Below are 11,610 nucleotides of genomic sequence, written 5' to 3' on the forward strand. Positions count from 1 at the left end.
CTGGGCGGCTCCGCAGCGCAAGAAGACGGCGCGGGATAGATCCGGCGGGGTGCGGCGCATTGCGACGCGAACGCCACGGCCCAGAGCAGCTGAAAGCAGTGGGCCGGCAGAAGAGAAGGCTGAAGCGGGATTCGATGGCGGCTTCAACTACCTGAAAGGCGACGCACGGAGAGGATGGAGACGGGCTGCAGGCAGCGGGGCTGGGAGCCACGGACTCAGTCCCGTGTCCCCCCCGTGTTCCATAGATTCATAGATTGCAGAGTCGGAAGGGACCACAGTGGATCATCACGTCCGACCCCTGCCCCTGGCAGGAAAGAGGGCCGAGGGCAGACGACCCTAGCCAGGTGACTATATCCTCCTCGTGAAGATCTCCAAGCTAGGTGATAGCACCACCTCTCTTGGGATCCCGTTCCAGATCCTGGCCACCCTGACTGTGAAAAATGTCTTCCTAATATCTAACCTAAATCCACTCTCAACTAGTTTACACCCCTTATTCCTAGTCACTCCCTGGGGCGCCCTAGTAAACAGCGCTTCCCCTATCCCCTGTTGACCTCTCCTAATAAATTTATAGGCGGCCACAAGGTCTCCCCTCAGCTGTCCCTTGTGAAGGCTGAAGAGATTCAGCTCTCTCGACCTCCCCCGTAGGGTCTTTCCCGAAGGCCACGAATCATGCGAGTGGCCTCCTCTCGATCTCTCCAGATTCCCCGCGTCCCTCCTGAAGTGCGGCGCCCAAAACTGGACACAGCACTGCAACTGCTGCCTGACCAGTGCCACGTAGAGGGGGAGCGTCACCTCCTTTGATCTGTCAGTCATGCACCTGCTAATGCACGACAAGGTGCGACTGGCCTTGTGGATGGCCTCGTTACACTGCCGGCTCACGTTCATCTTGGAGTCGATTACGACTCCAAGATCCCTCTCTGCCTCCGAGCTGCTGAGAAGGACACTCCCCAACCTACAGGTGTGCTGGGGGTTCCTCCTTCCCAGGTGGAGCACCTTACATTTATTTTTATTAAATTGCATCCTATTTCTCTCTGCCCATTGCTCCAACCTGTCCAGGTCAGCCTGAATCTGCTCCCTCCCCTCCGGTGTACTAACTTTGCCCCATAACTTGGTATCATCAGCAAACTTGGAGAGGGTGCTCTCCACGCCCTCATCCAAATCGCTGATGAAGATATTAAATAATACCGGTCTGAGGACCGAACCCTGCGGGACCCCACTGCCCACCTCCCTCCAGGCCGAGAAGGAACCATCCACCACCAAGAGAAGGGAAGGGAGAGGCTCTCTCGAGATGTTGGTTTAATGAAATCTGATTCTCAAACCCCCCCGTGTTTTTCTGACACCAGGTACCCCAGGTCCCAGCCTTGATCCGAGAACCAGATGCCCTCAGTCCGTTGGGTTTCTTTTCGTTATCTGTAACGACAGCAGCCTGCTGTCAACAAGGTTAGACAAACAACCTGCTGATAACATGACTTCCAGGTTGCTCTTTCCAAGGCCAGAGCCTACAGGTTGTTTGCCACCGGGCTCCTGCTCCAGACAAGTGCTGTGTGTGCATGTGCGCGCTCCTTGGCAATGACACCTGTCATACAGTACTGCCTGATTACGCATCGGGGCCTTGGTACCATGGTACAGGCTGGGTTATCGACATTGTTTATCCTGTTTGGACAACCGAGATAAGCCAGCTGCCCAGCCTGCCATTCTGTCCCGTCCTCCTGGCCCTGGCTGGCACTTTCATTGAGAAAACACTTCTTGACGCCACATGAAGAACTCGCTTCCCCAGCCAATCAGGCGAGAGTCAACTTGTTTTTTAATGAATGCTGCTTTGTCAAAGAGAGGTCAAGGGTGGAAGGGGGTGTTCCACTCACCGCCAGCGCCTTATAAATACCACTGAGCGTAGCAGCCAGAGGGTTGAGGCAGCTGAGCTCAGTGGAAGAGGCTGCAGTCGGAGAGCTTTGACGGGCACAGGAGTTCGCGGTTGTGCTCACAGACTCAGCCTGTCAAGTGCACCCAGATCACCTCCTCCTTCAGAGTCAGTGGGATCTGCTTGGTGGGCAGAGCTCTGAGTGCAGGCAGCATGGACGTGGACTATGAGAGATGCCAGTGCCACAGCGAAGAGAACCGGAACGCCATCCTCTATACCCTCCTGAGCCAAAACCTGAACCACAATCATAGCCCATCCCAGCAGCGCTGCCGGTGCCAGAAGCGTCGCACCGTCTGCCTCCAGACACCCCAGGTCACCTGCCAGGCGGCCTCTGATGTCCTGGTGAAAACAGTCAGCTTCATGAAGAACCTGCCCTCCTTCCAGCTGCTGCCCCGGGAGGACCAGCTCCTCCTGCTGGACAGTTGCTGGGCTCCTCTCTTCATTCTGGGGTTGGTTCAAGAGATGGTGACATTCGACGTGATGGAGACCCCGGCCCCCAGCATGCTCAAGAACATTCTCCTCAATGGCCAGAGCAAGAGGCAGGAGCTTGAGAGGACACAACCCACCCTAGCCGGGGTGCAGCGGCTGCAGTGCTGCCTGAACACGTTCTGGAGCCTGGACCTGAGCCCTAAGGAGTATGCCTACCTGAAAGGAGCCATTCTTTTCAACCCTGGTGAGTGCTCTCAGCAGGGCAGAGGGTACTACACAGAGAATCTGGTCTGGGCTGCTTGAAAGCACGCGTGTACGTGTGTGTGTGTGTGTGCGCGCACGCACGCACATACACACGTGAGCAATGGGGAGGATTATCTTAATGTCATTAATCCATAATGTTAACATTTCACACTTTTCATTCCAGTAGCTCAAAAGTAGGAAGAGTAGCCCCATTTTACAGACAGGTAGACCGAGGCCCAGACTGTTGTAGAGGCTAATTTCAGAGGTGCTAAGCATCCTTAATTCCCACTGACTTCTGGAAATCAGTCCCTTGCCATATGCTTTGGGGAAATATTTTGAATAAGACCGTAGACAGTAAAGATCCCAGGGCACAATTTGGAAAGCTGGAGTTGTCCCTGGTTTCACCGGTCAGTATTTCTCTTCCATGGTTATGCTGCACGGTAGTAAAGAGCTCCTTCCACCCCAGAAGTGGCTGCATCTCAGTGGTGCTGCCTTGCATGGTTTATGAAGTACTTTAGGGTCTCTGTGCTATAGATGGTTAAGGTGTGTGTGTTTCTGTCTGTTCACATGCGTGTGCTCAGTAGAAAGAAATTAAGCTTGATTGCAGCAGCAGGAATATGCCAAAATATTCCAGAGAGGAAGTCAAGTGCCAGTGAGTGGGATTGAGATTGGTGCTTAGGCTGGGAAGCAGAGCCCGTAATTCACATTTCAATTGTTCCTCCTTTCTCTCTCCCTAGACGTCCCAGGTTTAAGGGCCTCCTTGTACATAGAGAGCCTCCAGCGGGAAGCACAGAGAGCGCTGCAGGAAGTTGTAGGACCGCTCCACCCAGAGGACCAGGGCCGCTTTGCCCGCATCTTGCTGATGGCCTCCACCCTGAAGTCCATCTCTCCTGCCCTCATCACAGACCTCTTCTTCCGCCCCATCATCGGCAACGCAGACATTGTTGAGCTGATCACAGAAATGCTGTATGAAATAACTGCCAAGTGGTCAGCTCTTTCATCACGCGTGGCATGCTGATTCTGCAGTTGCTTTCACAGGTGTCTCCTGCTCACCGAGCTGAGTGTCACAGGATGGTAAAGTTAATCTGAGAATGGGACTTAGTGGAAAAAAATTGGACATTACTGAGAGCTGGCCTGGCATGTGTCTTCCACTCAGACTCTGATCACAGATTCCTCAGCTAAGGCATAAAATCACTTCCTAACTTAACTGTTATTCAGCAGATGTTTACATCGGGCCTTGCTCCTGGTACGACAGCAAACTCAGACTGCCAAGCTGTTTCTAAAAGTGCGTGTGCATGGGAAGATAATGGTTCTGCTTCACTCTCCTGTAACTTGAAAACAGTTTGGCCAAAGCCCGTCAAACTTGCCAGACAAAATCATTCTCTGAGCTGATACTTTCCATGGCAAATATTCAGGTCAAAGTGCATCAGTGGGAGAAAGGAGGGAATTGAAATTAAGGCTTCTAACCAGAGGAGGAGGTGACAGGAAGTTACAGCTTTAAAGTGTCATAGAGCATTGCCATCACACAAAAAGAACGTGGTTCCTAGATGTGCTTCCCACCCCCAGCACCTCGTCACCTCAGTGGGAGCTGGGAGCGCCACAGGAAATGACCCTGCAGTACCGAACGGGTCAGATCAGAGCACAAGCCAGACTCCGTGAGTCAGGGGACATCCTGGTCTCACTGAAGTGAATGGGACTTGATCAGAACCGGGCTTCCCCTCCTCCATTCCAGGTGCTGACGGAGAGAGAGAAAACAGGCTTTGGACTGAGCTCAGATGTCAGTATTTGTGAGCGAGTGGTCTTCTGTGATTTGTACATAAGTGGCAGTAAATTATTATTTTTTTAATAAAATGATTTATGTTTTGGAACATGGTGGTGGCTCTGTTTCGAGGCACACATTTGCTCTGTTGTGTTTGATGCGAGATTCCAACAACCTGCCACTCAACAGATGGCTCAAAAGAAATCCAAAGGGGACGGGGCACAGTCATCCTCAGAGACCCCCGCCCAATGCAATTTGTTTTGTCATTTTAAAGACAGCGCAGTACAGAATGAATCTTGCATCCAAACACTGCTGGGGAAGGATGTCTGATTAACAGCCTTGCAAACTAAAGTCCAGTTATATGGACAAGTACAGCACAGGTGCAAAATCATAACCTTTCCCTACCGTGCGCCCCGTCATTGTCTCATTACCCTCAAAAGGCACTTGGCACAAACACTTCATGCTCACTGAGGGGGTGGATTATGTTAGAAAATATTGTTGGAAAATTAATGTGACGTTTGTATGACCTTAGGTCAATGCTGGCTGATGCAACCTTGCGCTAAGATTGCCATGGTCTGTCAATCTAGGTGGGCAAGCAAGGTGATTGGGCCCAACCATGTGGGGTGAGCAAAGTCATGCCATTTTAGTAATTTTCTGCTGGGTTTTGCACGTGTTATGGGAAAGGCTTATGTAACCAAAGTTTATAAATATATGTGTTGAGGTGCAGTCGGGGTCTCTCTGCCCTTACGAGGACAGGGGAACTTCGGCTGAAAAAACTGAAAAGACCACACTCTCGTCTCCCGCTTATCGGAGTTTCAGCTGGGATACGAGCCCTGAAGAGAGTCTGCAGGTGTTCCCTTACCAGATTGGGAGCCTGATCAGACAATTTCTCTCACAATTTGGCGAGCCAGCCAGGAGCACCCACCTCGTCGCATCACCACTGCCGCCTGAACCCAACCTCCGGCCAGCCATAACAGAGGTGAGTTCACCATGGGAGTCTTGGGTTGAGGCTGCAGACACGGCGGGACGATAAGGTGACTCCTTCAATTTTACTGGCATGGTGTGGTCTTTTATATGTTGTGTATGTCTTGTCTAATGTGTTATCGGCCAGTCTGTTCTCCGGTTCCTCAAACCTGGGCACACAGGCAATTTTAGTTAATTGCCCGTTCGACTCTTTTGAGCCGATAAATCTGTGTGGTGCGTTTTATGTCTCCATTCACACACTGAGGAACCGTCTCTGTTTCTGATCTTTTAACTGGATAAGTCTTCCAACCTGTTTGAGGCACTCTAGAACCTGCCTTTCCAGATTGGTTAGGTCTAGGGCAGCCAAGAAAGCAGGGTTTTTGGGGAGCTTTATAGTATATCAGGTTATCTGGGAAAAGGGGACGTCCGCCAAGAGTGACGATGGGACAGAAACAGTCAATTCCCGCCAGTAGTCCTCTTGGAGAATTGTTAAGCAACTGGAATAAGTTATCTGGACGTGGCCAATTAAGTAAGAAGCGCGCTATAGCCTTATGCACTAGTGTCTGGCCTGGCTACACTTATAAAAACCCCGAACTTCAGTGGCCAGTATTGGGATCCCTCAGTGTAGATAAATTAAGGTACCTCAAGGGGTTCCTAGAGAAACCCCATCCCCAACAAATGGATTATTAGTATCTCTGGTGCGATTTGATGCGATTTGATGAATTTAATTCCAAAAGAAAGAAAAAAAAGCAAACAAACCCGACCACTTCTGGCCGCTCAACAATGTCTGCGGTGTCTCCTCCCCCTTATCCTCCCACTATGCCACCACCGGTGACCAGAGGACCAGCCGCAATAAACCCGGCCACTTCGGCCATGGCCCTTCCGGCGCCTCCTACCCCTCCATCGGGCTCCTCTCCTCCCGTAACAGGAGTGTCAGGGTCTGTACCTGCATCCTCGCAGCCTACTTTCAGTCCCATAGCAGGACATACTAGGTAGCGTTTAAATCGGGTCATACACCTGCTCTTGTACACATGTAATCACATGTGCACACCCCCCATCACACATGCCCTTACAGACATGTGCCTGCACACACACATACACTTGCACATGCAACCACACCGTCCTACACACATGCCGTGACACACTTGCACACAAATGTGCACCCTCGCACACACGCATGTGCACAATCTCACGCACCCAGAGCCCAGGTGCCTGTGACACATGCGCATGTTCACACACACACAACCCAGGTGTCTGACACACATGCATATGTGCTCTCGCACACACAGTCTAGCACACATGTACAGAACCCAAGTGTCTGTGGCACACAGGCAAGTACCCTGACACATTCACATTCACACACACACACAACCTCACGTGGGTAGATATGAATCAACCTGCCCCCAACGATATGTGCAATTATTGTAAACAATTGGGGCATTGGAGACGAGAACGCCCAAACCGCCCTAAGGGACCTCCCTCCCCCTTATGGAGGAAGAAAGGGGGGAACCCAGGGAAACAGCCGGGCTGCCAGCACCGATCCTACAGATCCCTGGGTCCGGGGTTTGACTCTCAATGAAATAAGGGGGGCTCTTCCACATGATGTATCTAGGGGAATCTTCCTCATTTGAGTATACCTGCGCCCCTTCATCCCCTTATGTACCACTTCAAATAGCAGGGAAAATTTATAAATGTCTTATAGATACAGGAGCAGATCTGTCCTCACTGGGAGAATCTAAAAAAAAAAAGGCGGGAATTGCAGTCTCAGGATCTGAAAAGATTATGGGAGTAACTGGGAAATCTATGTGAGTGCCCCATGGCACTGAAACGCAAGTGCAGATAGGACCCTTAACCACTAATCATGCTTTCCTATTAGCTGAGGGAACTCCAGTGCACCTCCTTGGCAGAGATCTACTCTGTAAACTACAGGCTACTATCAAATGCTCTCCAAGCGGTAATACATTGTCCCGGCCATTCCAGAGAAGACACCGAAACTGCTAAAGGAAACCGTCTTGCAGATGCTGCCGCTACAGCCACTGCACTACAGACTAAAGAAAGTCTCCTTGCATCTCAAGTTGTTCTTCCACCCTTGTCTGTGATTTATGACAAAGTCCCAGCGGATGAAATATCCATATGGGTCCAAAGGTAGGAAGCTGTGCAAGGAAAAGATGGAGTGTGGCGTGTGCCAGATGGTAGACCAATTGCTCCTCGCACCTTGCTCCGAACTCTGGCTCAGGATGCCCACAGATGCAGCCATTTGGGAAAAGGAGAAATAGCAGAACAGGTCCTCTCCACCTGGTTTGCTCCAGGTATACATCTAGAAGCTGCTCGAATAACTTTGCAAAGTTCAGAGTGCAGAGCCTTCAACAAATACAGAGGAACAAGGGGCCCGACCATGGGCCTATTTACCCTTTGAAAAACTACATGGATTTGCTCAAAGCTGGAAATTTCAAGCACTGCCTAGTAGTGGTAGATCAGCTAACAGGATGGCTAGAAGCTTTCCCCACTTGAAAAGCAGATTCAGTAGCAGTAGCTAAACACTTATTAAAAGAAAGCATTCCACGCTTCGGTATTCCAGGAGAAATAAATTGTGACCGGGGAACTCATTTCACAGAAACTGTTTTAAAAGAAGTTTACAGAGTTCTTGGAATAACAGCACACTTCCACACACCCTATCACCGTCAGTCCTCGGGTCAGGTAGAGCGTATGAATCAGAGTATAAAATCCCTTTTAGGAAAGATCTGCTCCCAAACTAAATTGAAATGGCTAGATGCTTTGCCAATAATGCTGTTCGCTATAAGAACCAAACCCAAGCAACCTCTTAACCTGTCCCCTTATGAGTTGTTGTTTGGTCACACTCCTGTTATATATAAAAGATGGGAAAATCTGCATGTTAGCTTACTCGGTGGAGATGAAGCTTTAACTAGCTATGTTTTATCCTTACAGGAGTCTCTAGTGTTTACACAGGTCAGCTGCTTTGGTTCAGCCGGTACCCCTGGACTGTAACCTTCATCCCTATCAGCCAGAAAGCTGGGTTTGGGTGAAACAACATCAGCGAAAAACTGCCTTGGCTCCAGTCTGGGCAGCTTTCTCCAGTACCACCCAAGCAAAAGAATCTGAGCCTTTCTGGGGACCTTTTAGCGAAAGTAAAATATAAAAGAAAAAAAGAAAAGAATTACTTTTTGAGAGCTAGATGACTAAAAGCAACGGAGAAGATCCACGATCTGGAAGTAGGATGGAGCGTTTTCAGCAAGGAGTCTGGAAACGTACATTAATGGAAAAAAAGAAAGTGCAGAGCATAACAAAGGATGATGTTAAAAGCTACTTACTAAGGAATGCCTTTGTGCTCCTAACCATCATTGCTGTCATTGTTGGTATAATCGTTGGATTTTGCCTCCGACCATACAACATGAGTTACCGAGAAGTCAAATACTTTGCCTTTCCAGGAGAACTATTGATGAGAATGCTGCAAATGCTGGTCCTTCCCCTTATTGTATCCAGTTTAGTTACAGGAATTGCTGCCCTGGATAGTAAAGCATCAGGGAAGATGGGAATCCGAGCTGTAGTCTACTACATGAGTACAACGATCATTGCTGTATTGATTGGTATTATCATTGTGGTCATCGTCCACCCTGGGAAAGGTACAAAGGAAAATATGCACAAAGAAGGCAAAATTATGCATGTGACAGCAGCAGATGCCTTTCTTGATTTAATCAGAAACATGTTCCCTCCAAACTTGGTAGAAGCCTGCTTCAAACAGTTCAAAACATACTATGTTAAGAGAGAATTTCAAGTAGCAATTCCACCCAGTGAAACCTCCACTATGGCTTCTGTAATCAGCAACGTCTCAGAGGCAATGGAAACCCTAACTCAAATAGAGGAGGAGATTATCCCTGTTCCAGGATCTGTAAATGGAGTGAATGCACTGGGACTGGTGGTTTTTTCAATAAGCTTTGGATTGGTGATTGGGAGCATGAAGGAGCAAGGGCAGCCATTAAAGGACTTCTTTGATAGCCTTAATGAAGCTATCATGAGATTGGTAGCTCTAATCATGTGGTATGCTCCGCTTGGTATCCTTTTCTTGATTGCTGGAAAGATTGTTGAGATGGAAGACATGGGTGTAATTGGTGGACAACTTGCCATGTACACTGTAACAGTTATCATTGGTTTGCTCATTCATGCAATTATTGTTTTACCACTTCTCTACTTCCTGATCACCCGTAAAAACCCTTGGATATTTATTGGAGGATTGCTTCAGGCACTGATTACAGCTTTGGGAACATCTTCAAGTTCTGCCACCCTACCTGTTACATTTAAATGCCTAGAAGAAAATAATGGAGTGGATAAGCGTGTTACAAGATTTGTACTCCCAGTGGGTGCTACAATCAACATGGATGGCACAGCTTTGTATGAGGCTTTGGCTACAATTTTCATTGCACAAGTTAACAATTTTGATCTGAACTTTGGGCAGATTATCACAATCAGCATCACAGCTACAGCTGCCAGTATTGGGGCTGCAGGAATTCCTCAGGCCGGACTGGTCACCATGGTCATTGTGTTGACATCTGTAGGTTTGCCTACGGATGATATCGCTCTCATCATTGCAGTGGATTGGTTCTTGGACCGTCTTCGTACCACTACCAATGTCTTGGGAGACTCCATTGGTGCAGGAATTGTTGAACATTTGTCACAGCATGAACTGAAGAGCGGAGATGCTGAGATGGGTAATTCTGTGACAGAAGAGAATGAAATGAAGAAACCATATCAACTCATCTCACAGGAAAATGAGAGTGAAAAACCATTAGACAGTGAAACCAAGATGTAGGATCAAACAGGCATGTATCCAACACTAGAACTGTGGGAAACATACTGCTCCAACCATTTATACCTTGTTTTCACCAAGTCCATTTAGTCCATGTTTCTCAATATTATGCAAACCTGGGAAATGGCCAGCAGGCCATAGGCCTTTGGCCATAAGGGGGGATTGTTAGAAAATATTGTTGGAAAATTAATGTGACCTTCGTATGACCTTAGGTCAATGCTGGCTGATGCAACCTTGCACTAAGATTGTCATGGTCTGTCAATCTGGGCGAGCAAGCAAGGTGATTGGGCCCAGCCATGTGGGGTGAGCAAAGTCAAACCATCTTGGTAAATTTCTGCTGAGTTTTGCGCATGCCTTATAAGGAAGCTTATGTAACCAAAGCTTATAAATACATGTGCTGAGTTGCAGTCGGGGTCTCTCTGCCCTTACAAGGACAGGGGACCTTCCGCCGAATAAACTGAAAAGACCACACCCTCGTCTCCCGCTTATTGGAGTCTCAGCTGGGATACGAGCCCCGAAGAGAGTCTGCAGGTGTTCCCTTGCCAGATTGGGAGCCTGATCAGACAATTTCTCTCACAATTATGACAGTTGAGGTCCCTCCCAAGCTTATGATTCCGTGTTGCCCGCTTACTGATGCACAAGAGAGGCTCTAACGTGAAAATTAAAGGATGACGCTGCCTGTATACTTTTCACTCTGCTCTTAGTAGTTTTATGGCTGCGTTTCTCTGCTTTGGCTTCTAAAACTATATGACTTTGCCCCACCTAATTTCCCCTTGCTTCTGTAGGCTCAGCAGGTCAAACACGGAACTGACAGGTAACGACAGGGCAGCACAGGGGTACACGTCTCCAGCTCCAGTACACGTCTACGCTGCCCGGGGTGCGTGCGGCTGGAGCTGGAACGCTGCCCGTGTTGCAACACGTTAGACACACCTTGACGTTTAACTCCAAGCCACCAGGGATGAAGGGAAGATGCAGCCTGTGACCTTTTGGCTGGAATGATCTAGGTGGGGCTGGCCCTGCTTGGAGCAGCAGGTTGAGCCAGATGTGACCTCCTGAGGTCCCTTCCAACCCGAATTTTCTATGATTCTCTCTGCTACGGTTGCCAGTGCTCCGGCTACTGGGTTAGCCGTGCTGGCAGCAGTGAGAACCAGGTCGCCAGAGGCTGCAGGCATAGGGCGTGTCTACATGTGCACCTTAATGCACGTTAGCCTACCTTAATGAGCGTGAAAGCACCACAAAAACATGCTCTTTAGTCAATGTGCATTACAATAGCCTCGTGCACATTTTTTTAGTACGTCACAATGGAGGTACTGTATTTAATGTGCATTACCTAAAGTGCATTAATGAACGTGTAGATGTGCCCAGACTAATTGTGCGAGGAAGCGATGCCTGCCCCGGTCACGGCACAGGGCAAACGAAGCAATGGCGCTGTCTGGTTACCGACCCGTGGATCGCAGCGCCTGTTGGTGTCCAATT

General features: G+C 49.0%; 2 protein-coding genes across 3 annotated transcripts; both read left to right on the forward strand.

Annotated features, from left to right (window-relative positions):
- The first annotated feature begins 256 nt into the window (after positions 1 to 256).
- On the forward strand, positions 257 to 4,458 carry NR0B2 (nuclear receptor subfamily 0 group B member 2). 2 transcript variants are annotated; one of them, XM_019488936.2, is made up of 3 exons: positions 257 to 344; positions 1,344 to 2,591; positions 3,328 to 4,458. In XM_019488936.2, exons 2-3 carry the CDS (start codon positions 2,072 to 2,074, stop codon positions 3,606 to 3,608), a joined length of 801 nt encoding a protein of 266 aa, XP_019344481.1. In that variant the 5' UTR covers positions 257 to 344; positions 1,344 to 2,071; the 3' UTR covers positions 3,609 to 4,458. The 2 variants fall into 2 exon arrangements, with proteins under 2 accessions (XP_019344481.1, XP_006270262.2); XM_006270200.4 differs by lacking the exon at positions 257 to 344 and having other exon boundaries at positions 351 to 2,591.
- LOC132251112 (excitatory amino acid transporter 1-like) lies at positions 280 to 10,624 on the forward strand. Its single transcript, XM_059729504.1, has 2 exons — positions 280 to 344; positions 8,259 to 10,624. The coding sequence occupies exon 2, from the start codon at positions 8,506 to 8,508 to the stop codon at positions 10,135 to 10,137; it is 1,632 nt and encodes a 543-aa protein (XP_059585487.1). The 5' UTR covers positions 280 to 344; positions 8,259 to 8,505; the 3' UTR covers positions 10,138 to 10,624.
- Positions 10,625 to 11,610: the final 986 nt, after the last annotated feature.

Source organism: Alligator mississippiensis, chromosome 6 (genome assembly GCF_030867095.1).
Source record: "Alligator mississippiensis isolate rAllMis1 chromosome 6, rAllMis1, whole genome shotgun sequence".
NCBI classification, from domain to species: Eukaryota; Metazoa; Chordata; order Crocodylia; family Alligatoridae; genus Alligator; species Alligator mississippiensis.